This window comes from Mycena indigotica (assembly GCF_014461135.1).
Source record: "Mycena indigotica strain 171206Taipei chromosome Unknown Mind.scaff0006, whole genome shotgun sequence".
Classification (NCBI taxonomy): domain Eukaryota; kingdom Fungi; phylum Basidiomycota; class Agaricomycetes; order Agaricales; family Mycenaceae; genus Mycena; species Mycena indigotica.
Window position 1 is genome coordinate 4,550,471 of NW_023503005.1, and position 24,326 is coordinate 4,574,796.

At 51.3% G+C, this 24,326-nt stretch overlaps 5 protein-coding genes across 5 annotated transcripts; 3 read left to right on the plus strand and 2 right to left on the minus strand.

Moving 5' to 3' along the window:
* Positions 1–9,129: 9,129 nt before the first annotated feature.
* MIND_00784400 (uncharacterized protein) lies at positions 9,130–9,856 on the plus strand (the record flags this gene model as incomplete). The annotated part of the gene is made up of 5 exons (XM_037364531.1): positions 9,130–9,219; positions 9,268–9,384; positions 9,431–9,464; positions 9,508–9,567; positions 9,615–9,856. The coding sequence occupies 5 exons, from the start codon at positions 9,130–9,132 to the stop codon at positions 9,854–9,856; spliced, it is 543 nt and encodes a 180-aa protein (XP_037220175.1).
* A 140-nt stretch (positions 9,857–9,996) lies between these two features.
* MIND_00784500 (SAP domain-containing protein) lies at positions 9,997–15,295 on the minus strand (the record flags this gene model as incomplete). Its single annotated transcript, XM_037364532.1, has 31 exons — positions 9,997–10,057; positions 10,101–10,289; positions 10,340–10,355; positions 10,406–10,479; positions 10,524–10,612; positions 10,659–10,702; positions 10,749–10,829; positions 10,882–10,908; positions 10,956–10,969; positions 11,028–11,316; positions 11,367–11,387; positions 11,435–11,554; positions 11,605–11,698; positions 11,749–11,755; positions 11,809–11,900; positions 11,941–12,084; positions 12,131–12,338; positions 12,758–12,798; positions 12,857–12,877; positions 12,940–13,110; positions 13,162–13,596; positions 13,643–13,672; positions 13,721–13,779; positions 13,828–13,882; positions 13,929–14,036; positions 14,083–14,185; positions 14,231–14,424; positions 14,471–14,554; positions 14,757–14,939; positions 14,987–15,184; positions 15,233–15,295. The coding sequence occupies 31 exons, from the start codon at positions 15,293–15,295 to the stop codon at positions 9,997–9,999; spliced, it is 3,315 nt and encodes a 1,104-aa protein (XP_037220176.1).
* A 102-nt stretch (positions 15,296–15,397) lies between these two features.
* On the plus strand, positions 15,398–16,619 carry MIND_00784600 (Serine/threonine-protein phosphatase 2A activator; the record flags this gene model as incomplete). Its single annotated transcript, XM_037364533.1, has 4 exons — positions 15,398–15,604; positions 15,655–15,780; positions 15,827–16,369; positions 16,419–16,619. The coding sequence occupies 4 exons, from the start codon at positions 15,398–15,400 to the stop codon at positions 16,617–16,619; spliced, it is 1,077 nt and encodes a 358-aa protein (XP_037220177.1).
* Positions 16,620–16,760: 141 nt separating this feature from the next.
* Positions 16,761–18,239, minus strand: MIND_00784700 (GP-PDE domain-containing protein; the record flags this gene model as incomplete). Its single annotated transcript, XM_037364534.1, has 9 exons — positions 16,761–16,963; positions 17,008–17,083; positions 17,133–17,208; positions 17,256–17,554; positions 17,606–17,748; positions 17,816–17,863; positions 17,922–18,000; positions 18,049–18,068; positions 18,119–18,239. 9 exons carry the CDS (start codon positions 18,237–18,239, stop codon positions 16,761–16,763), a joined length of 1,065 nt encoding a protein of 354 aa, XP_037220178.1.
* A 3,021-nt stretch (positions 18,240–21,260) lies between these two features.
* Positions 21,261–23,228, plus strand: MIND_00784800 (uncharacterized protein; the record flags this gene model as incomplete). Its single annotated transcript, XM_037364535.1, has 11 exons — positions 21,261–21,545; positions 21,595–21,606; positions 21,650–21,736; positions 21,788–21,929; positions 21,994–22,157; positions 22,214–22,285; positions 22,335–22,379; positions 22,431–22,646; positions 22,694–22,702; positions 22,751–22,795; positions 22,839–23,228. 11 exons carry the CDS (start codon positions 21,261–21,263, stop codon positions 23,226–23,228), a joined length of 1,467 nt encoding a protein of 488 aa, XP_037220179.1.
* Positions 23,229–24,326: the final 1,098 nt, after the last annotated feature.

Consider the following 24,326-nt stretch of genomic DNA (forward strand, 5'->3'; position numbering starts at 1 on the left):
GTGCGGCGGCGGCGTGCGGAGACACTGCTGCGTCAACGCGGCAATGGATGCGCGAAGACGGACTGAAAACTCTCTGCCGTGTGATTTCGGGAGATGAATCAGGGACGACAACGTTGCCACGATGGCACTCAAGTACCCTCTGTTATATGCCGATCCGAATGAGTCGCTTTAGCTTCACCGCTGCGCAGATCGAGCGACATTCTGGTCAATCGTAGGTGGGTCACGATGATGTCACGTAAATGATGCCGACCATTTTCGTCACGAACGGCTATGGCAGACGCGCGTCTTGCAGCCGAACCCCGACTTCCCGGCTGCTTTTATTGTGGATGCAAGACGTACCTTTCGGTCTTGCTTGGCCTCCACTTTCGTGACATGATCTCCTCAACTGTCTCTCGGTTCGATGCGGATTGTTGCTCTCCCTCTAACGCGAATCAACACGTCGGGCGACGATAAAACTGCCCCGTCCAACCTTCTATCGATTCAATATAACGCCCCCACCGCCTAAGCCTTTGCTGCCGCGAACAGGGTGGTTGGCGGACTATCTACCGCAAGAGGGAATTGGTAAATGGGTGTCGAACAAAGCCAACCAGACGTGGATTAGCTGGGGCGCAGCGCCAGAAGGGAGCATTAAGGTGCGCGTCTCAGTTATCTGCTTCCCTCCACACAAACTTGCAACCAGCAACGTGCATTCCAAATTGGCGAACGACTTATGAGCCAGCTTGATTTCGAGGAGACAAATTTGAAGAGCCTCGATCTTTCCATCGCCCCCGCCACTCCATGCTCAAGAGAAAGCCCATGATGTGCGCCTCTTTATTCAGAGCCAGCGCTCCCTTCTGACAATCGAGTAGATTCCGCTTTTCTATCCACCAACTATGCTATCCGGTCCACAATCACTAGAAAATCTGAAGACACTGGTGGAGCAACGAATACCGATACATAGTCGGCATATACCTGTGGATCTTTGTAGGTTTTCTTCCATGGGGGTCGACTTTTCTCAACTCCTCTCCAGTTTGGTGTCCTCTCCGCCCCGCTGAAGCTTATTCGTATGCATTCACTCAAGACATTCTGCGCACTAAAATCGTCTAGCTATAATACCTAATTTTCCGTTTTACTTCTGCGCCTGGCGAACATGGTCTCATGTCAAAGGTATTTCATCCCCAGTTTCTTATAACTCGTGACTCACTGCTCCTCAGCCCGTCGTGCTGCCCGATATATCAAGTCTCTCATAGACAGCAAACGTGTCGTTCGGAGGCACTGCATGATCTGACTGCTGTCTATGTCGGAGCAGCTACCAGGCGATAACTGAACGAGAAACATTACAGCGGGCAGTACGGTCCCTGGGAATGTCGGCGGATGAAGAAAAGGCGCTGTTCCAGGCACAAGAGCAAGTTGTCAAACGACGAGCAAATGCAAAGAAGACTAAGATAATGTAACGTGGCTCGTATTAATGCAGTTTGACCCTCTGTCCCGTCCCAATATGTGGGACAACATTGAGGTTAGCCTAGCAGCATGTGTGGGCACTCGCCCTCTATCACCGGTACACTCGTTGACCTGTCAGCATTTCGATGTGTGATCATCGAGAAAACGCTCTTCTGACGGATTTCAGCCCCATGGTAGTAAAGGTAGATCGGGCTATGTTTGTCAGTCTCAACAAGCAACCAGGATAATGACAAACAATGGGATTCCCAAGACAATACCCAGACCACCGAGTAACGAGTTGCCGCCGCCCGTCCCGAGGGCGTTGAACATTTGCTGGCCGAATAGTGGAAAGGCGAAGCCTAAAAGGGAGCGGAAAACAGATGCAGCGGAGAGAGCACTTGCGGCGTAGGTGAACGTGTCGACGAGGTAGAGTTGTATTAGGTGCCGCACAATGTTGTCATCATGCCTTTTTCACATGTCATACCATACCCCCCCTTGCACGCCTCGCTCCAACGCTAAGTCGCGCTCGCTCGCCAAGTCGCGCGAGCGAGAGCACCCTCTAATATACATTTTTTTTCAGCGCACGGACCCATAAACAATGTCATGTGAGTACATTTGTGCGTCGAGTACCGGGAGATTTTTGGGGTTTTAGAGGTGTGTTTGCGTGGATTTCACAGAGTTACGGGGTTCTTAGGCAGAACGAGCAGGAGTAGCAAGTAAATCACGTGTATTAGCTATTTCTACGCGTCCAGACACGCTAATTACACCAAGACACGGCGTCGACGCTGCGTCAAATCCAGCCCAAAGCACAAGTCCATTAACTCCTTGGCCCCTGCATCCCAGCGACAGAGCGCTATCACCGGTCCGTTGCACTACACCCGTTCATTGGCCTCCGGCGGTTGGAACCCTCGAAATTTTGGCCTTGCTCCAGGCGTAAAGGGCGTCATTTTGTCGTCCGGGTACGCGTTGGTGAAGGCGTAATTGAGCCCGTGTATGCACCATGGCCGTTGGGGGGACAACGACTAGAGGGAAAGCACGTCAGTTAAGGTTTGAAGATAGTTTCATGCATACCAAATGAAAATGGCGGCCCGAAGCATCTTCGCACGGCGGCAGGGCGCCTGATCCGAGTCCTGCGTGTTGGTAATCGATACGGCAGAGACGGGCCGCCAGTTGAAATGTCTTGTGGGATTCAGTCTGGCAAGTAGAATGCGGAGAGGCAGAAGTTGATGGGGTATGGCGACGTCCAAGCGAGCGCAGTAGTCGATGGCGGGGATGACAGACGACGGAGACATGGCTAGGTGGAGCGTCTTGCCCGATTTGGCCGCGAAAAGACAAAGCGGAGCGGTGGAGGTTGGCGGGTGAGAGTCGGTGATGGCGAGGAGGACAACGCCTCATTGTCGGAGCTGCAACGACCAGCTTGGGGGAAGGCAGCACCCTGCTGCCAAAGTCGGCAAAGTCGCACGGGTTGATGGTCATGGCGGTAACTGGAAGGGGATCACGATGGGGGTGAAGGACGTGGGGCAAGGACGTGGGGCAAGGCAGGATTGAGCACGTGGTACGCGCTTGGGGGAAGAGACGTTGATCCCAGTCCTGTTTGGTGGCCAACTCGGGTCCAAACACGCGCCAAAAGACATACCCAACGCTAAAGGCTAGGAAGGCGGCGCGCCGGCCAGGCCGGCCCAAGTAACCTTTACTCGGCGCGACGCATTGAGACGGAGTTGCTGCGCGAGTTGCAGTGCAAGCACCGGGTCGGGACGGCCAGCTCCGATTCGGTAGGCAATGAGTCGGAGGTCGGGTATGGCGATGCCTCCAAGCCGACACCCATGGCGAGGACGGCTAGGTCATGATGGGATGCCCTGCCCGATTTGGCCGCGAAGGTAGAAGGCGGAGCGGCGAAGGCTAACCAATGGGAGTCGGTGATCGCCACGAGCGCAAGGTCGGAGCTGCAACAACCAGCTTGGGGGAAAGGCAGCACCCTGCTGCCAACGTCCACTTTGAAGGCCTTCCCGTTTGTTGGCCCGCGGCAAAAACCTGTGAAAATTTGGGTCAATAGAGCACAAAAAGAAGGGCAAAATGACACACCAAAAAATCACGGAATTGATCGGATCAAAGCCGATTTGATGCGCAATCAGAGCGGGAAACGCGTCTTGCCTTGGCAGGCGGACGGGCGGGCGTGTCCGTCAGGCGGTGGTAAGGAGCCGCGCAAGGCGTGGCGACAGCGCACTGCCAAGGGTCGGGAGCAGTCCTCGTAACTAGCGGCACAGCGGCAAGGGCAGGCAAGGAGGCGCAGTGACAAAGCACATGCTGATTCCCGCCGATTCCAGTTGGACAGAAGGCCAGCAAGGCAGCGCACTGCTGCCGACGTCCACTTTGAAGCCCTCCGTGTACGTGGGCCTCCGGCGGTAAAAACCTGCAAAAATTGGCATTAATAGACCGCAAAACCAAGGGCAAAATGACGCACCAAAAATATTGGAATTGATCGGATCAATGCCGATGTTGACGCGGGAACGAGCGCGGCGCGGGCAGGCGGCTAGTTAACATTTGGTCATAAATACGGCACCAACGCGATCGTCGAAGTTGATATTCAGCAGGGTGTGATACGGCGGCGCGGGCGGCTGGGCATTGCACTCGGTGAGGGAGCAGGGCAGGGTATTGCTGCAGACGGCCAGGCGGAAGTCGAGCATCCCCGCAGGAATCTGGAGAAAACAGTTAATGAAGTGAGAAAAGCGGGGCAAAAAGGGCCCACCCAAAATATTGGAACGGATGTTGCGGGAGTCGAGTAAAGGAGTCGACGCACGCGAATCAGGGCGGGAATGCGATGTTGAGCGCGAGAACAGCCGTCGCCGCTGCCGCATGGGTAACAACAGCTCGAAGGCCATAAGCCCAGTCCTTCGTCTAACTTCAATGAAGCGGAGGCGGCTCAGGACTGAGAGCCATGTTCGACAGAAACTACTAGTACAGAAGAGTTAGCAGAGTCAAAAAAGAAAAGACAGAATCACGCACCAAAAGCATCAGGTTTGACTCCGAGTTGGAGGAGCGACAGCTTGAAGGCCGGCCGGGAGCGCGAATCAGTCATTCGAGTTGGTCCCTAAAGCGCAACGGCACAGGCAACACAGTGCCTTGGCCAGCGTGACGGTTGTTGGTCGCCACGAGCATGCTCGTATTTAGGTAAGCATTGCGCTGAAAACGGAGTTAGCTGTCATTACTTGAGAGAACTCAACGACTCACTTGAGCCATGAGCGTTAATTGCCGCAGAGAGACGGTATGTGCCGCCAGTGGCGCTCAAGGCCGCGTTGAAGGCGGCCATCGGGGTTGACGACGCCGTGCCGCCAAAGAGGACTTGGAATCAAAGACGTTGGCCTTGTTTGCGCAGGTTGGTCGACGAGGGTTGTATTTGCGCAAGCATTGCGCTGGGAACGACATTAGTTAAGAGCACGACTCGGAAAGTCGATAGAGCGCACGTACTATGAGGCAAACAATGTTGAAGGCTTTGGGGAGTCGAGGAAAGAGGGATTGGCCACTGTGCTACGCTGGTCAGCGACGACGCGAATGGCATAGACGGTGGACGTACGAGGGGCAGAGACAGAGCGCAATTCTGGGCATGGTGGTGGTCTTAAGTCGACCATAAACAAGTGTGCGTGACTTCGTTTACGCGAAAAATTCTGGCATGTCATAACACAATCCATCAAGTCAGGGTTGCCCCTCACGACGCCGACTTACCTCCGGTATTCGGTTAAGCATGATCTAGCCCGTCGTCGTCGGGCGGCAGCTGCAGGCGGCGCTTCAAACAGCGTCAAAGCAGGGGAAACAGAGCAAAAACGGTAGCAAGCACGGTATTTGAAGGTGCATATTGGTAGGTGGTTCTGCCCAGCACTGAAGCCTATATCCACCGCAGACAGATCGTGGGCGCCCGAGAGAGATGTCGGGGGTGATCGTTGACGACAGGAATGTCACCGTGACGACACACGTGTGCGTGACAATCATGCCGACCACGGCTCGGGGATGAGTTTCACTGGAGATGAGGGAGGCTGCAGGCGATGGGCTGCAGGCGATGGGCCGGCTTCCGCGGATAACGGGTCGTTCAGGCTTGACTCTCAAGCCCGAGGCGCCCAGACCGTGACGTGAATAAAATAAAATGTATCCGAATGCCAGTGGTTTACTTTGCCTAGCGGCGCCGTCCGGGGAATCGGCAATGAGCGGCAGTGAGGATAGACGGGTATCCAAGTGGCTAAGGACAAGGCCGTAAGTAATTAATGGTGATGGAATGGAAGCGACGGCTGCCGAGGGTGACGTGATGTAACCCTGCCCGGATAGACCCTTTGCATTATCCTTGCTCAGTTGGCTCAGCTGCTTGCCCTTATTGCTGCAGTCGCCTTCGACTGCTTTTGCTGAAATGCCGTCCCATATATTTTTTTCCCCAATTTTTTATTGAATTTCACTGATAACTTTCAAGCGTGACCAAAAGTGACGATAGCCATTTTTCTGGCGCTGTTGGCCCTTTTGCGCTCAGATCTGGCTTGAAGTCGTGACTCAGCAACGTCCTCCCGATAAGGCAAGCCCCAGGAGATGCCCAGTTTGCCCGTGCGCCGGTAATAATCGGCTGCGATCAAGCGTGGGAACAAATGTTGGCATTTGCTTCACCTTATCCGCCTGCTCATCGCGTGATTTGGGTCCCCGGAATGCACTCGATTCAAGACGGGAACGTTTTTCGTGATTCACACACTACTTTGCATCGCATGCTTCGATAGCTACCAAATTTGACAGGCGGTATGCAACTACGGGCCGCCCTTCCCCTGTGCTGGGATCAGGCACACAGAGCAAAAGCCACTGCACAGTTCAGCGGAAACGCGCAATTCACGTTTCTAAGCGGTTTAACCCTGAGATGCGCCACCACCCGCTTAGCAACCGCCTCAACGCTGAGTGACAGATCGAAGCCGGACGTGGGAAGCGTTCCAGACTTTATCGTCATTGCCCAAGGACTCGCTTTCCACCCATCTTACTTTTTGCACTTTGGTGCATTCTACACCAAGTATGACCATGGGTAGCAATATAGGTGGTGGATCACTGTGGACTATACTCTAGTTCAACATCCCAGGCGCTACGTCGTCCATCTCGCTTCGCCTCGCTTGACAAACTCAACACTTCCGGAAATACCCTCAACTACCATGCCGACACGATTCGCTCCGCGTTCCCATCGGTTATTGCAAGTGTATAAAAAGCTCGCCTGGCTCGATGCCAATCATTTCCCTCTTCTTCCCTCCGCCCATCTTCGAGCCAAAGTTGACTACTCACGTGTTGTTGACTTTGCGCTTGTCTTTTTGTCGATCCTAGTAATCGACATCTATTCTCTTTTGCTTACTCGACAGGATCGTGCTACCTGTACCCTCCTTCGCTACTGCCCCCTCGCATCTGTCATTTACAGCAACACTTACCTTGCACTTGTGGTGAGTTATCCATTGTTGTTCTCCTTGGCTAACATGTGTGGTCGTCTTCAAGCTTAGTTCTGAGTTCTCGCAAACCTGTTGTCTGACCACGTTACCAGATGTGTCGAGCAAGCAACAAGGCGCAATCGTTGAGCCCATGTAGTCTTGATGCTGGCCAACAGTTTTGTGTTGGTGGGAAGTCGAATGGGTCGGTGAGTGCTTCGGGACTTGTGCTTGCGATCCTTGCGCTGACCGCTTTCCTCAGCGACTTGCGGTTGGTGCGGAGCAAGACGAGGGCGAGCACCTTGCAGTTGTTTGAGTCTGTGATGATATAGTGAGTCCTTCCTATCATCGCCACTTGTATCACTGTTTAAATTCTATCAGTTTGTCGTTATTCAAGTCGTTTAGTTGCCCACCTTGAATCTACAGCTTCAGGACCACGTTCACTGTTCACGCTTTGTTGATTTGGCTTGCGAGCGGGGAGCTGAAGTCATGGCAATCCCTTGCGCAGATTTGGAGCTCGCGTTTGCAGGTACGTGGTCTTGAACCCCGTTCCTCGATTCTGACAAGGCGCAGTATCAAGTCCCACTCGCGACACCGCCAATTGCCTTGCTTTTCTGGTTTGCGGGAGAGGCCGCTGTTTAACTGACATTGTTATCCAGTGATTTTGACACGCGCGTTGCAAAGTGGCTTTGGCGACTTGAGTTGTTTCGGCAAACAGGGAGCTGCCGCGGACTTGTGGTGAGTTATCCATTGTTGTCCTCCGTCTTGGCTGACATATCATGTAGGCGTTGTCGTCTTCAAGCTGATCGAACAGGTGAGTACTTTGAAGTTGTCAACATTCTCGCAAACCTGTTGTCGGACCGTGTCAGATGTGTCGAATGAGCGAGCGCGATAGTTGTGCCTGTTCAGTCCTCGTCGTCTTGATGCTAACATTTGCGAAGCAGTTTTGCGTTGGAAGTCGAATGGGTCGGTTCTCCGTCATTGGTGAGTGTTTCGGGACTTGTGCTTGCGACCTTGCGCTGACCGCTTTCTTCAGCGACTTGCTCGTCCCGCTCAAGTCGGCAGTTGACAGTGAGTCCTTCGCGTTGTTGCGCTGTTCAAGTTCTATGAGTTTGTTGTTATTCACGTCGTTTAGTTGCCCACCTTGAATCCACAGTTTCAAAACCACGATTCGACATTGGCGTTCAGCGGCGCTCTCTGGTTTGCTGTCCGCATTTGCGAGCGGGGGGAGAGTTGTGCCCAGTACGACTGCCTGCTGCTTGGGCGTTTTTCTTGCAAAGCTGACCTAGTTATGCAGCGGTTGCGATTTTGACGACCGGTGAGACGGGTTGTTTCGGCATCTAGCGGCAGACAGAGGTTGGACTTTGTGCAGCGAGCGAGTCGAATTTGGCGCCGACGGGCGGGAGGTGGGATTTGTTGTTGGCAGGGCAGTCTTCATAGACGTTAGTTAGTGAGCATTCGTTCGAGGCTGTTGTACTTACCGCGCTGCCAGATGTGCCCAAAGAAAGTCCGGGCTGAGGTTTGCGGAGGGGATAACCCAAAAAGGGTAAATGAAAGAAGCGCGCGCATGCGGCGTTGCGGCGGCGGCGTGCGGAGACACTGCTGCGTCAACGCGGCAATGGATGCGCGAAGACGGACTGAAAACTCTCTGCCGTGTGATTTCGGGAGATGAATCAGGGACGACAACGTTGCCACGATGGCACTCAAGTACCCTCTGTTATATGCCGATCCGAATGAGTCGCTTTAGCTTCACCGCTGCGCAGATCGAGCGACATTCTGGTCAATCGTAGGTGGGTCACGATGATGTCACGTAAATGATGCCGACCATTTTCGTCACGAACGGCTATGGCAGACGCGTCTTGCAGCCGAACCCCGACTTCCCGGCTGCTTTTATTGTGGATGCAAGACGTACCTTTCGGTCTTGCTTGGCCTCCACTTTCGTGACATGATCTCCTCAACTGTCTCTCGAAGTTCGATGCGGATTGTTGCTCTCCCTCTAACGCGAATCAACACGTCGGCGACGATAAAACTGCCCCGTCCAACCTTCTATCGATTCAATATAACGCCCCCCACCGCCTAAGCCTTTGCTGCCGCGAACAGGGTGGTTGGCGGACTATCTACCGCAAGAGGGAATTGGTAAATGGGTGTCGAACAAAGCCAACCAGACGTGGATTAGCTGGGGCGCAGCGCCAGAAGGGAGCATTAAGGTGCGCGTCTCAGTTATCTGCTTCCCTCCACACAAACTTGCAACCAGCAACGTGCATTCCAAATTGGCGAACGACTTATGAGCCAGCTTGATTTCGAGGAGACAAATTTGAAGAGCCTCGATCTTTCCATCGCCCCGCCACTCCATGCTCAAGAGAAAGCCCATGATGTGCGCCTCTTTATTCAGAGCCAGCGCTCCCTTCTGACAATCGAGTAGATTCCGCTTTTCTATCCACCAACTATGCTATCCGGTCCACAATCACTAGAAAATCTGAAGACACTGGTGGAGCAACGAATACCGATACATAGTCGCGGCATATACCTGTGGATCTTTGTAGGTTTTCTTCCATGGGGGTCGACTTTTCTCAACTCCTCTCCAGTTTGGTGTCCTCTCCGCCCCGCTGAAGCTTATTCGTATGCATTCACTCAAGACATTCTGCGCACTAAAATCGTCTAGCTATAATACCTAATTTTCCGTTTTACTTCTGCGCCTGGCGAACATGGTCTCATGTCAAAGGTATTTCATCCCCAGTTTCTTATAACTCGTGACTCACTGCTCCTCAGCCCGTCGTGCTGCCCGATATATCAAGTCTCTCATAGACAGCAAACGTGTCGTTCCGGAGGCACTGCATGATCTGACTGCTGTCTATGTCGGAGCAGCTACCGAGGCGATAACTGAACGAGAAACATTACAGCGGGCAGTACGGTCCCTGGGAATGTCGGCGGATGAAGAAAAGGCGCTGTTCCAGGCACAAGAGCAAGTTGTCAAACGACGAGCAAATGCAAAGAAGACTAAGATAATGTAACGTGGCTCGTATTAATGCAGTTTGACCCTCTGTCCCGTCCCAATATGTGGGACAACATTGAGGTTAGCCTAGCAGCATGTGTGGGCACTCGCCCTCTATCACCGGTACACTCGTTGACCTGTCAGCATTTCGATGTGTGATCATCGAGAAAACGCGCTCTTCTGACGGATTTCAGCCCCATGGTAGTAAAGGTAGATCGGGCTATGTTTGTCAGTCTCAACAAGCAACCAGGATAATGACAAACAATGGGATTCCCAAGACAATACCCAGACCACCGAGTAACGAGTTGCCGCCGCCCGTCCCGAGGGCGTTGAACATTTGCTGGCCGAATAGTGGAAAGGCGAAGCCTAAAAGGGAGCGGAAAACAGATGCAGCGGAGAGAGCACTTGCGGCGTAGGTGAACGTGTCGACGAGGTAGAGCTGAATTGGCAGGCTGGAAGGATTTGTTTGATCAGTGATAATGCGGGGGTGGGGGAGGCGCACAATGTCGTCATCATGCCTTCGAGTTCAGTCAGAATGCATATTGGGAGCAGCAGATGAGGCGCGTACCGAAGCCGAAGATGCCTGATCCAATGATGGGCATAATCCAGTGAATTCGAGCTTCCGCTGACCAGCCATACCAGCTACGACACGATGAGCAGAGGTGACGAAGAGTGAAAGCATTTACAAAAGGCCCACGGGCACAAACAAGGAACCGAGAATGAGTGCTGGAATTCGCATCTCTGGTTCGCCTTTGCCGCCATTCCGTTGCGACAACTGCGAGGAATCTAAGCAAAGGTACGAAAATTCAGATCTCACGGACCGAAAGGTAGATGTCGTTTCCCCATCTGGCACTGAAGATAGTTGCTGCAATGGTGGTCAATGACTCGACAATATGTATTGGTAGACTGACCCAGCATGAAACCGACACCAAGACCGATGTAAGTCAATCCACCAATTCCAGTGCCAAATCCATAAACTTCCGAGAACAGCGCTGCAGGTCATGGGAGTTGGCCAGGGCAACCAGAAAGCATCAAATGACCCACTGCTGAATGTCGCAAACATCAAATAATCTGGCGTTTTCTTTCAGTCGAGCCCGCAACGCCGCGAGGAGACTTACAGATGCCGTACATGCTGAACGAAAGATTTCGATTAGGCTGGTTGGGGGAATGAGAAGCGGAGCTGCACTTACAAGGCCATATAAAGACTGAGAAGGAAGCAAACGACACTCCTGCAGAGAAGTATCGCAGGTCGACTAAGATTGATCCACAAATAGTGGAGTTTGCTTGTGTGCTCCGTGAGGAGAACAGGATGCGCTGCTGCAGCCTTTTCTGGATCCGGGGCGTTTTTCGCACGCCGTAAACGGATGACGGGAGCGTATGTTTCTCGTAGGAATGGGATCCCAAATGCGCTTGCGATACCTCCCAGGCCTGCCACAATGATGAAGACGTACTTGATTCCGATTTTTTGGGTGACAAATCCTAGGAAAACAACGTCAGACATGACAAGGACGAGAGCGGGATAAGCAGACCGCCTGCAATCGGTCCAACAACTCCAAACACAGTTAGGATCGCTGTGACTTGAGGATATGACGCATACCTGGACCAATAAGAGGACCGAGACTGTAGATAGCCATTGCAGCTGCGCGGTCTCGCTCTGAGAAAAGGTCGCTAATAACACCCCCGCCACAAGCAATGGGGGCACTGCCAGAGAAACCGACTGGAACTCGGTTTGAGTGTGCAGTGTGTCGCCGCGAATTCAACACAGACCTAAGAATCGAAATGCAAGTAATGCCCCCGTCGTCGGCGCGAAGGCGCAGCCAAGGTTGAAACCAATGGTGATTAGATTGCAAATATTCATGACCTGAAACTCGTGAGGACCGAGGCGAGGTAAATGGAGACAAAACAAAATACCCATCGCCTGCAGGCAAACACGTTCGGAGTTTGCTTGAAAGATTAAGCCTTGAAACTCACCGGCCATACATTTCCTGAAAGTCCGCCATCAGCACTGGTGTTGCAAGGAGGAGGGCTGTACCGATATCGGAGCGAGGAACAAAGGCTAGAGTCTTTAGCACGACAGAGCCTGTCAACGTCGTTTGCACACACCCCAATGGCAAAGGATATTAAGAAAATCGACAGAGTCATCGCTATTATGGTTTCGTTGGTGATATTATACTTGAGGGCGATGTCAGGGAGGCCAGGGGCCATGATGCTTGACGAGAGCGGACTGATAAACGTGTAGAAAGACACCTGGACGCGTCGTGAGTTGCAGAACAATGCGATTCAAAATGCGCACCACTCCCGCCGAGGTCCACTTCTTGCCTAGCGACCAGTTTCGCGGATTTATTGGGTCATCTTGCCAATTGTCCTCCGCGTTTTCGAGTAACTCTTCTTTCTTGTCTTCAGGAATAGCCGATGGACCCCGCCCTGGATGGTCTTCAGTGTCGGCAACGGTGTGCGGCAGCTGAGTGAGAGCGAGCTGCTTGTGGAGGCCATGGCGGTCACTTGGAAGAAGCAGGCGAACGGCCCGGTTTATGTCTTCTTTTTTCCCGGGCTAGGGTCATCTATAAAGTGCATTAGACAACAGCGATCTGGTCAGGTCCGCCTCGGAGCGGACTGTAACCGATGGTGACCGGGTCACCAACGGAATCAGTCGAAGATTGATTGCAACAATTATGTGTCTATTTATATTCGCAGCCCTTGCAAAAACGTGATTTGCCGCAGTCCGCCGGCAGTACTGCCGCAGTGGGCCGAGGGATGCACATGTCATTCCACATGACACGAGCGACAAAACGGCCAACACTCAACACATCGCTGCAAATGCTGCTGAATTAATGGAGGGTACAATAAGTACAGGGTAAGTACAAACAACTAAGAAAACTATTCTGTCAAAAACTCTTCAATACGTTCAACCAAATCCGACTTTTTGCCAGACACAGGCTGGCCTTTGCTCTTGAGGAAGGTCTGAAAGTTGTTAGCCCCTTCTGTGGTCTGACGAGGTTACACAAGACAAAGAACACACCTTGAGTTGGTCGTTGGTAAGCTGCAATGAGACGCATGATTAATATCTGCTTGTGGGGCTATAACTGCAAGGAGAAGGCTTACTTTGGCAAGCGTCCCGTCCGCGACCCGTGTCCTAATCTCGGTCTCCGAAAGGTCGACTTCTGCTTTGCGCTTGGTGCCCCTCTTCTTCTCTTCCACGACGGGGCCGCTTTCTAATGCAGCTTCGTCGTTCGCGACAGAAGACTTCCATGCCTCCCAGAGTTTGCCAGCTCGCTGCGAACGATTGTGAGAAAAAGACACACATTGACTGAAGTCCCGACGAACCTTATGCATCATATCGACTTTGGGTAAAGTTAAATCTTCGAATTCATCAACGTCGAACTCTTCGCCAAAGGCAGTCGCTTGGAGTTGAGCATTATGGAATGCGAGCGCTGGATTTGGATAAGAGTCTGGTGGATAGGCGCCATTTTTGACAGAAAGTTTGTTTATCCAGGCAAGCGCGGCGTCTTTGACGTCTTCTGAGGCACGGCAAGCTTGCTCAATTGGCGCGCTGCGAATATCGTCCGCAAATGGAAGCGGAATCAGGTGGAAACCAGGCGGGTCCGCCCATCCGTCTTCCATGTTCTCTGCCTGGGGTAATAGTGCACAGAAAGTGGGAGATGCATTTCTCCGCACTAAGGCGAGGACCAGGCCCATCTTCTTTTTCTTAATCATAGATTGAAGCAAAGCGGAAAATGTGCGTTTGCTTCCCGCATAGGTCTAGCGGAGATGTAAGCACCAGAACAGGGCCACTGTGAAAACGAACCAATTCATCGGGATAGATGAATAGTGAGTGCTGTTTTGATCTTCAGTGGTGGAATTCCGAGGAAGGAGACGGGCGAACCTTGACATTGTCCTCAAATTTAAGTTCCGAGAGGTCTTTAAACCCAAGGAGCTTGATGCCTCAAATCCACTCAGCAACAAGGAAGATTGAGGAGGGATAAAACATACTGGGTTCCAGACCCAAAGTTCTGAAGGACCGGATTTCTTCGGCGTTGTAAAACGGCTGCAAATCATTAAACTTAAGCAAGCCACAGGCCGGGCCCACATACGCGTTGTCCTGGCTTGGCAGGTCTCTCGTTTCCATCAGCGTCGTCCCCCCCGGACGTTACACCCATTCCATAAACCATGCGGGTCTTTTCGACTTCGGATTGTTGTTCCTTTAGAGCTTTAAAGCCAGCCAAGTTCATCAAAATGTCCACAAACCTCGTCAACGTAGGACGTCCTGACAGTAGCGACCTCCATTCTGTCGCCAAGATCCATGAAATATTTGTAGGAGCCCTTTTTCTGCTCCGTTACAAGGCCATACCTGTTGATGTTAACCAGACACCCGGATTCCGGTGGTTCTACATACCCTTTGACGCCGATAGTGAACCCGTTTGCAAGCTGGAAAGGCACACTAAAGCCAGCTCGCTTTGCGACTTCATGGAATCGCATCTGAGCCAGTAGGTCTTCGATCCGAGAGATGGATATCGACTCTCGAAGAACTGAAGGGTCCTCAGTGTCAATGTCGTCCTCATCGACAAGACTATTTGGCAGGAGAACAGACTAGAACGGTTGAGCGAGAGAGTGACTATGAGATTGGTCCACATACCGAGTAGAACCTGGATACGTCAAACGGCTTTTCCTTCGTGCTGATGAAAAACGGTTCGACAGCAACTCCGGATTGCGTCAGGTCCTCCAGGCAAACGTCAGCGAAACGAGGTCACCAATGAATGTACAGACAGACAATGAGCGTTGTTCTGGCCGAATTGATGAGCTGCTTGCTGGTATGTGGGTCGTCTTCGTCAGTGATTAAGAAAACTCGTTTGGTTGCCGTTTTGGGAGCGCCATCTCGCAAAAACCCAATTGCAGCTCGTAAAAACGTCTCCCATAGGCACCTTTTTCCCATCGAGCAACGGGGGAAAGTTTCGTTTTAATTCTTCAGGATCCTCTCGAAATGCATCCAGAAGATGTATGAGGTCCTGAATCTTCGGCGCACTGAGAGGGGCAATAGGTTGGTACACAAAACAATTCTTCTTGATGTCGGAGCCAGTGCTGCGACTGGACTCGCCTTGACGAGACTTGATAGGTTTAGCCGTAGGAAAATGAGACGTTTGGTTTGGCTCACTGTGTTGAAAAGGAGGATGCCCACAGAGTCGTTGGGACCAGTGATGACCTTTTTCTTCTGTATTTGCATGGCTGCTTCAAGGGCGATATAGGCGTGACAAGTTTGAGCATTCTCATATATGGGGTCTTCGCGAAGTTCGAGCATGGATTCAGAGCAGTCAATACAGAACAGAATAACATCCTTCTTGCTGTCGAAATACTGCAAGGGCCATAAGTCGAACGAAAGCATTTATATGTGTTTTCATACCGAGTAGTCCTGTAGCTCCTCCTCTTCCTCCTCGTCAAGCTTGTTCCAGTCATCGTAGGCCATGATGTGGCGTTTGTGGGTGGAGGAGACAAGGTGCGAACGCCATCAGTAACGGTCACTCGTTTTGTGACATACGTCAGCTTGACTCCAACCACCTCGATCTCAATGACTGGGCAGATAGCCGATCTGCGGCAAATACCACTTGCTGATATACCTGCGCTCGATACTCCGACACTCAAAATTCAAACTGACGATGACGTCGATACCTGGCGACGCTCGAGGTCCTACCAGGATTATGCAATCTTCTTGCGTCGCTTGAATGAAGCTGTCGTTGGTCATGACATTCCTGAAACCGGTTCGGGCCAAAGCAAGGTCAGAAATCGGTCATGAAGGTCTCAAGCCATCTCTGATCAACTGTACAGGCCATTGAACAAATCATTGACATACTGAATCTTCTCGATAGCTGGATTGACGAAATTCCCGCACAAGCCTCACCGCAGCGATTCGGGAATCTTGCCTTTCGGACATGGGGCAGACGATTAGAACAAGTAGGCTCAGTCTCACGACATTTCTTGTCCAAAGGCTGATTGGTAGGAATGCGATGCTGTTCTCAAGAGTCTCCTTCCACCAGAATACGGTCCAATTATCCCTCACATCAAGCCATATCTCCTCACATCTTTCGGCTCATTTGGTAGGATGGACTACGGAACAGGGCACGAAACATCGTTTGCTCTGTTCCTCCTCTGCCTCGCCTTGACCCGCTTCATCCAACCGTCCCCACACGAAGAACGTGCCATCGTCCTCGTCGTCTTTCCCCGCTACCTGAGCCTTTGCTGGCGTCTTCAAGATGTCTATAATCTCGAGCCCGCTGGTAGCCACGGAGTTTGGGGTCTGGACGACTCGTCATTCCTGGGCTACATATTTGGCAGTGGCCAGCTCCGTGACCAGACTCGGATACCCGTCTCCGCAGTCTTACGCCCTCCCTTGCCACCGACAAATCTATATTTTCTCTCGATAATGCGCATCCATCAAGTCAAACATGGCCCATTCCACGAACACTCGTCGCAACTGCACTCAATAGCTACGGGAGTCCCAAATTGGGGCAAGGTCAACACAGGGCTATTTAAAATGTACGAGGTTCGTCGTCTACTCCCTGTTACAAAACTTGGTTCACAGTGGATGGCAGGCGGAGGTTCTTGGGAAGCGGGTCGTTGTCCAGCATATTCCTCTGGGCGGACTATTGGAATGGGGGACGACTTCTTCAACGGCAAATTTTACGCCACCTTCTCGATATATTGCAACTTCGAATCCATTACCACCGCCAGCTACACGTATTCGAGGAACGATGGGTCCACCCGACCGAGTCCCTCCCCCAAGAGCGACATAATCCAAGTACTACTAGTCAAGAAAAAAAAAATTATGCGTTAGTCGTGAAAGTCGTGAGACAGTCCACAAATTCTTCTGCTTCTTTTGTTGTTGTTGGTATCCCTTCTATTTCCCAAAATAACCCAGATAACAGTCTAAATCTTCATGCCTTGATGCCCAACCACCACGCAATCGTTGAGGCAATGGTAACTTGGAACGGGCTCAACTTGACGTCGAATGGTCCAGCGACGCGTTCGAGGGAGTCTCGATTCAGAGTGGCCCGAATGTATAAGAACGGCAGGTAAAAGTGGAGCGAGGTCCAAAGGAAGAACCGACTATATTGTGCAGTGATCTTGTCGTAATCGGCTTGGAAAAGGTAAGAGGGTGCTTGAAAGTGAAAGGGCACGGACCATGCAACGCGCTTCGCAAGTCGAGCCATGTTCTTGTGGAATCCGTGAGGATAACATCAACCTCCCAGCGGACAGCCTAGTAAAGGGCAATGAGAAACCCGAATATACTTAATGCGCAAACTAGCCTCCATCATGTGGTCGGGTTCATTGACGGTCCAAACCATGACCTTCTTACCTCCGGCCTTGCACTCTTGGCGGAAGCTAGTGGGTATTGGCGCGCTAACGACTTTCGAGAAAAATGAACACACCGTTGGCCATCGGCAGAAGTTAGAGCTGCAAAAGACATGCTGAAAACTTCGCAATCGTCCCAGAAGAACTTGCGTGCGACAGAGGGACTGTCTCCAATATGGGAACGACGGCAATATGGGAGTTGCTCCTTTGCTGGACCAAGGAATGACGGGTGCCACAATCCAAGAAGAATTCTGGGTGCAAGACGCGTTTCCCATTCGGGGTAGGATGAAATGATCTTGTGCATTAAAGAGAATAGACGCGTAGGGTCATTTTGCACCTTCACATCGACATTGAAGCTAACGTGTTGGTTTTCAGGCTACCACAAGGTCAACCCTGGACGGAAAATCATCCAACAAAGATATCTTACCTCCATGAGAAGGGCCACCGTTTGCTCGAATGTGGGGATCGGCTGATGCGGTGCCTTAGCTGTCCGGACCTTGTTCATCCCGTCTTCGCCAAACCATTGTCGCTCTCTAATCAGTCCAGAAGAGTTGGTGGTTCGTCGAAGATCTTGAGTGGGTTTGTTAGATGGTTATTACAATGCTACCCGTCGGGGCTTGCAAAAAAGGCCGCGTACCCGGGTCGTGGAACATAACAACCACATCATCCAAAGAGACATGGACGTCTGGGAGGGTGTCACGAAAAGGGACGGGGGCCAGCGCGGAGTAGAGGGGAAGGAATACCGCTCTCAATCCCCTCCGCGCCGTCACGAATTGCTGCTTCAAAGCTAGAGAGTGTATTTTCAGGGAAACGGGCAGAGGCCTGAACCAGAGTTAGGTGTAGTCTGGCGTTGAATAGAATAAGGCATACTCCTCGATGTCCCCAGCAGTCTAGTATTACTGTGAGTGGGAAGTACGCAGCAGCAAAGTGTCCGAAATACCTGGTAGGCTCCGAGAGTTCGCGGTTGTGGTCATCAACATTCTGGGTGAGGGAGAGGTGTAGACGCGAGTTGACAGAGAGCTAGTCAGCTTTTTAAAGGCCCCACGAAACCGTAAGAGCATACGGCAGGCAGGAAGCCCAGAAGCAGCGGGTCGGAAGGTGAAGGGAAGAAACAGAATGTTTGCTTGTGACTTATAAGCGATGTCGGTGGTCAGCCGGCCACATTCAGCTTGCCACGGACCTTACACTGAAATGTCGCCTCCTGTATTTGACTGGGTTTTTGAATGGTTTATGCTCCGACGACGCGTCGGTCAAGCATGAGTAAATTGTTGTGCAGTGGCAAAAATCGCTCGGCCGAAAACTGTTCGATGTCCGATGGATGGGCACAAATGAGGAGCAGAGTCCAAGTGGATTATACGATGTTCTTCGAAGCCTCAAAGCATCCCTTAACAGGTTATCAGATAACCGCCTGCTTTTCAGTCTAATGTCAAAGCTTGGGATACTGACTTCACAGCCAGCGGCTTGCAACAACAATAAAGCAATGGCTCAAGACTTGCGGGATGGAACACAACTTACTCGATGCAGCCTATTCACGCGTGTAGTATGTACAAACCGTATATGGATTCCAATGTGTAGCTACAGTATAGTAGGTGAAAACATTCTCGTTTTGAGACTGCTGTTACTACGCTCGGCCACCAATCCCGAAAGAGGCGGTTTGGCGTCCCAACTTAGGGTATGCAATGTGCCCCACAAGCAGAAAGGTCAGCGTGCAACTAAGCCGACAGTGCCCGACAACCCATACTTGCAAGCGCATCGCCCGTTGCTCCTTCCCGCATTTCTAGATGGTGATAGCTCGGAGAAGCAGTTGACAAAAGAGAGCGAAATCGGACCCGACTTGAGGGTGGAAGACGAGAAGGTTTGGTGAATACGGACGAAATGGTGCCTTGTCCTACTGGCTCGAGCAAGGACCCGGGAAGCTCCACCCAAGGGTGATTCAAAAATTTGGGTTTTTGAGGCCCAAAAATCGCGATTTCCTTGTCCAAAATATGGGTTTTTGAGACAGAAATTCTGAAAACCTTCTTCAAAATATGGGTTTTTCAGGCCCTGGGGAGTTTTGCAGGAAGGTTTTAGACTGACACATCTCACCGAGTACCAGATGCCTTTTGAGAGGGAAATCACCCCAAAGAGTGTTAGTTCAAAGGTAAAAGCGGCGCAAGACACTGTTTGACACCTGCAAGAACTACCATTTTTAGCAAGTGTCACACAGTGACATGTCACGATCCCTCTTCAAAAATGGGTTTTTGGGGCCCAAGAAAATGGGTTTTTGAGGCCAAAATCCGGAAATTTTTTGAATCGCCCTTTGGTGGAGCTTCCCGGGTCCTCTCGAGCACGCACATGTGCCGTCAAAGACGAATCGCTCCGCAAGAGCAATGCGAGTGAGGAGGCCCATTCGGCGTCAGGCTAGTATGGAAGAAAGTGGATTAACAAGTCGATACGAGAATGTCAGGAAAATCAAATGGTCCTGTGGGTTTCGTCGTTTCGTCAGTAAGCGTAGACACCATGGAATATACTCAGGAGATCATCGAAAGGTAAGTGATGCCGCAAACGAACATATGTTGGTGAGGGGAAGAGGGGAGACCTGTACTGTAGCCTCAGACTTCTGGAGGGGGAGCTTGATGGAGAAGGAAAGAGGTGCGATGTGTGACTGTCTCACACTCACTCATCCGATATTCTATGGCGAATGACACCAACGATAACGCTAACCACCATCGTCATTGAGTGACTTGCGGGGGTAGGAGGAAGTTCAGGACGATTAAACTCTCGAATCCATACTCGACTAGGTCCATCCCAGGGCTCATCTTCCACACTACCAACTGGATATGAACACGAAACATTCAACTTGTTGTCGGGCCCCAAGTTTGAACCGTAACTATTGGTGCTCGGTCAATCGACCTATCGAAAAGCGAGGCATACCGTCAAATATCCGCGATAATTTTGCTTGTAATTCTCCTCTACTGTAGTCAGAGCTCCACATTGAGGCAAGAAATTTGACGAGCGGGCCCAACGTGAAGCTAAACAGGAGTCGTAAATTCTTGAGACCGAGTTGTTAGTGCGCGTAAAAATCTAGATCCCAATCGAGAGGGGATGGATATTGTCAAGGTGTCGCCTGAGGAAGTGGGGGGAACGCGCAGAGTGGAGACGGCAACGAGGGAATCGGTTCGGGGCAAGTTGCACAGATACAAGACGTTTACTTCCATTGACGAGGATGCTGACTAGAAATCGAGCATGAAATTGCTTTGTTGCTCGAGACAATTGACATAGAGATGTTGTGTCGCGTTGTGCCTGCGATTAGGTGTTCAGACAGAGTTTTCCCTGTTGAACTATATCTTTCAGCTGCTTACGCCATATGGGGCATTGGTGGCGCAGACCGAGCTGGCTCTGTTTAACGAGGCCGTCTTCCACTGGCACTTTGCTTGACTGGACTGAATAATGAAAGGTGAGTCAACAGAGTCTTGAGCCAACAGCACGCACCGAGTGATATGGGTATGATGCCAGATGCGGTCGATTGAGAGTGAGAAACTGACTCGGGCCAATGCGATGAGTCGTTTGCTCACCGTGCGGTAGCAAGTCAAGACCGGGTTGCCAAGTAATTTGGTCACTCACGAATCAAATTGTGATTAGCGCCGAGCCAATTGCACCTTTCTTTCGTTCCGCATGGTCAACCCGAGAAAGAGCGCTTCCGAAGGGAGTATTGGGCTGGAATGCGAGGTTGCTGGGCAGGCAGCCGGTGGAGGAGCATTCAGGCATGTGAAACAAGACTCACCCTCGTCAAACACACATTGATGCTTTGAAGCTTCAAGAATCTTGCAGTCGTGTATCGCTCGGGTAGCAAGAAGAAAGTAGTTTGTTTTTGTCCTGACTATGCCTGACATTTTCGAAACCGCCACAACCGTTGCAAGACTTAGCTGCGTTTTCATCAAGTCAATAAGCATGTCAACCCGCGAGACGAAGAGCAAAGACGTTCTGTGAGCGGCGAGAAGGAAACGAAGCAAGGAAAACTGGGGTCGTATTGCTACTGAGCTTGTCTGTGTTTGGGCTAGGACGCGTCGCGTCACATCGACTCTCTTATTTCTCTCTCCACTATGCAGAACGACCCACTGCTCCCTAAGCTCATACCTCTCCCGCGGCCCAACCTTCCTACCGGGGCATATCGCTCCCCATCTCCCAGTCGGCGAACCAACGTTGCTATGATATATGCACGGCCGAGCTATTCTGCGTTCAAAGAAATTAATGCAGCGGACGAAGCGAGGAGACGAGCGGAGTTCGTGACCCCCGAACTCGACGACGCTGCTACGCACTCAGGCCTTACCCCGCCAACGCCAACACCCACTAGCTTTCCTTCAAAACAAGCCCGCCTGTTAGACCCAGTATGTGCCCGTTGCAAACATAACACCAAAGTAGCTCACCTTAATGCAGCATTCACCTGACGTATGCCTAAACTCGTTCTTTTCCCCTTGTTTATCGTTACTAGGATGATTCCGGGGACGGCGAGGAATACCAGATGAAGGAAAGCAAGGTCGGGGAAGCCCAGCTCGGGGATGATTTCGTCGAAAACAACGTATGTCGCCGTTCACAATTAGCGACAAATTCTGACAATCTTGAATTGCAGCTATTGTCAGCTAACCAGCACCCGGATCTGACGATGGTCGATGCTTTGGCTTATATCAATTTTGAATCAGCATTGGAGGATCCCGCAGTCAATGATGCTCTCGAAAAACTCTTCAATTCCCCTGCCTTTTACGAAGCAGCAGGTTTCCCTCTGCCGTCTGACTTTCCGCACAACTCATGAGTCATCCACCAGCGAGGATCCTGCAGAACTTGTGCTTTTGCCTGAAGAGACCCCTGATTTGGTGCCTTATGCGAAAGATCTCGTCCTTTACATGAACGACCAGGCTATAAATGATGAGCACCTGGTCCCAGGGGGTGGAGCCAGGCTGGCCGACGATACCGTCTTCCGAAAGACATTTTTGACTGCACTGGTGGTTTAGTCTTCTTTAGCTCAAATTAGTCTTCTCATTGAATCGGCCCTTGGCAGGAATCATCGGCCCCAACAGCGGCAAGTGAGTTGCTTGGCGTCAACAGCAACAATCGTGGCTCGTTCGATTCGGTGAGTTGAATGTTGTTGGCGCGCGATAGGATCCTAACCCACAAAATAGGACATCATTCCCGTCTTTTCAAAACCATCAGCCGTCGAAAACAACGTATGTCACCGTTCACAATTAGCGGCAAATTCTGACAATCTTGCACTGCAGTTATCGCCAGCTAACCAGTACCCAGATCCGACGATGGTCGACGCTTTGGCTTATACCAACTTGGAATCGGCGTCGGAGAATCTCGCAGTCAACGATGCTCTCGATAAACTCTTCAATACCCCTGCCTTTTACAACGCACGCTCGGATTCCGCTCTCACCCCACCTACCCCAAAACCTACTCGCTTGCCTCCCCGACCAGCTCGCCAGTTAGAATTTGTGTGTCTCTTCTGATTATCTACAGAACTTACTCACTCTTCATCCAGGAGACAGCAGTATGACCATGCTTCCTGGATGTCATACTTACTTATTATCGTTGGTAGAGCAACCTCAGCGAAGACGAAGAAGATGAGTTCAACGACCACCTGGTATGTCACTGTCTACAACCAGCTAGGCATTCTGACGACTTAGCTTTCCAGTCATCGCCCTCCTCCCCGTATATTCCGCATCTTCCTAACCAAACTATGCCAATGGGGTCAGCAGGTCGCCATCGCTTTCGTTGAGATTCCCGGCGCGTTATTGGATGATCAAACAAAGGAAATCCTCGATAACCTATTCGACAATCCCATGTTCCGCGCAGTGTTGAGTCGCGCAGCAGAAACCATCAACTCCCCCAGCGTTAATGACCCCTCTGTTAATCTCAGCGACGAGATCCTTACTCTGCTCAACACACAAGCGTTCACTGACCCAAATTTAATCAGTCAAGATGGAGGCCCGTCGACCGCTGTGACAAGGGCTCATCTGGCCGCGCTGCACGTACCTTCTCCTCCCAACATGCTACTTACTCAACAATGGCCATAGAGATGATGAGCAAGCGATGCCGCCAATTAGCGCCACCATTGTGGACCAATTAGAAGCGCAGGCTGTCGATAACGGCTCATTCGATTCGGTATGTCGAATGATTTTGAACTCATTGAGTCATATAGGGCTTACCCGGGCTATCATTAACTGCACAAATAGTCGTCCACCATCAACTATAATAAGCAAGAGATTTATCGTGACCCACCTGATGGAACCGACCTCGATGCCACGATCCAAGCGCCACCCGCAAACTGGCATACCACATTTGCCATGGATCTCACCAATGTTGTTGATGGGGAGCCAAAGGCATCTGGCGCTATTGATCCACTTCCACATGGAGTCGAAAACATTGTGGCGTCAAAGCAAACACCTGAGCTTGAAGATAGAAGTGTTGGAGAGATCAAGGTGGGCAGTCAATCTTGTCGTTGTTTGTGTGTATTGATTGGTTTCAGCGAGAGACAAGCAAACGCGCCAAGAAGCTCACGAAGAATGGTTGTAATTGTGTTAGCCAGTTTCAAGATAGTCTTATGAGTGCATTGTGGCCATAGTGTAGAGCATAGTTTGCATTGTTGTACTATTTGTAGCTAAAGCAAATGTCACGAAAACATGCCTTCGTGCAAAACTGCAGTTACTCTATTCAAACAACACCTCGAAAGAGCCGGTTTGGCGTCCCGACACAGGATATACGATGTGCAACTGCGACCAAAAAGGTTCTCCAGTCTCCCACGCAATTACCGGAGCACCCTGAGAGCTCCTGGTCGCATGCGCATCGTTCGTTGTTCCTTCCCGGATTTCAAGGATAGTTCAGCGTGGAGAAGCGGTAGGGACAATGTATGAAATCAAATGGGGAATGACAGGAAAGCAGGGGTTGGCGAAGATGGACGAAATGGTGCCGTTTCCTACTGGCTCAAGCAGGCACATGTGCCGTCAAAGACGAGTCACTCTGCAAGAGCAATGCGAATAGGAAGGCCCATCCGTCGTCGGAATAGACCGGCGAAAAAGGAGAAAATCAAACAACGAGGCGATACATTACCAGTGCCCTGGCCTCCCGTCTAAGTCGATGCGGAAAGAAAGGTGTTTAGATACAGCGGCGCTCCG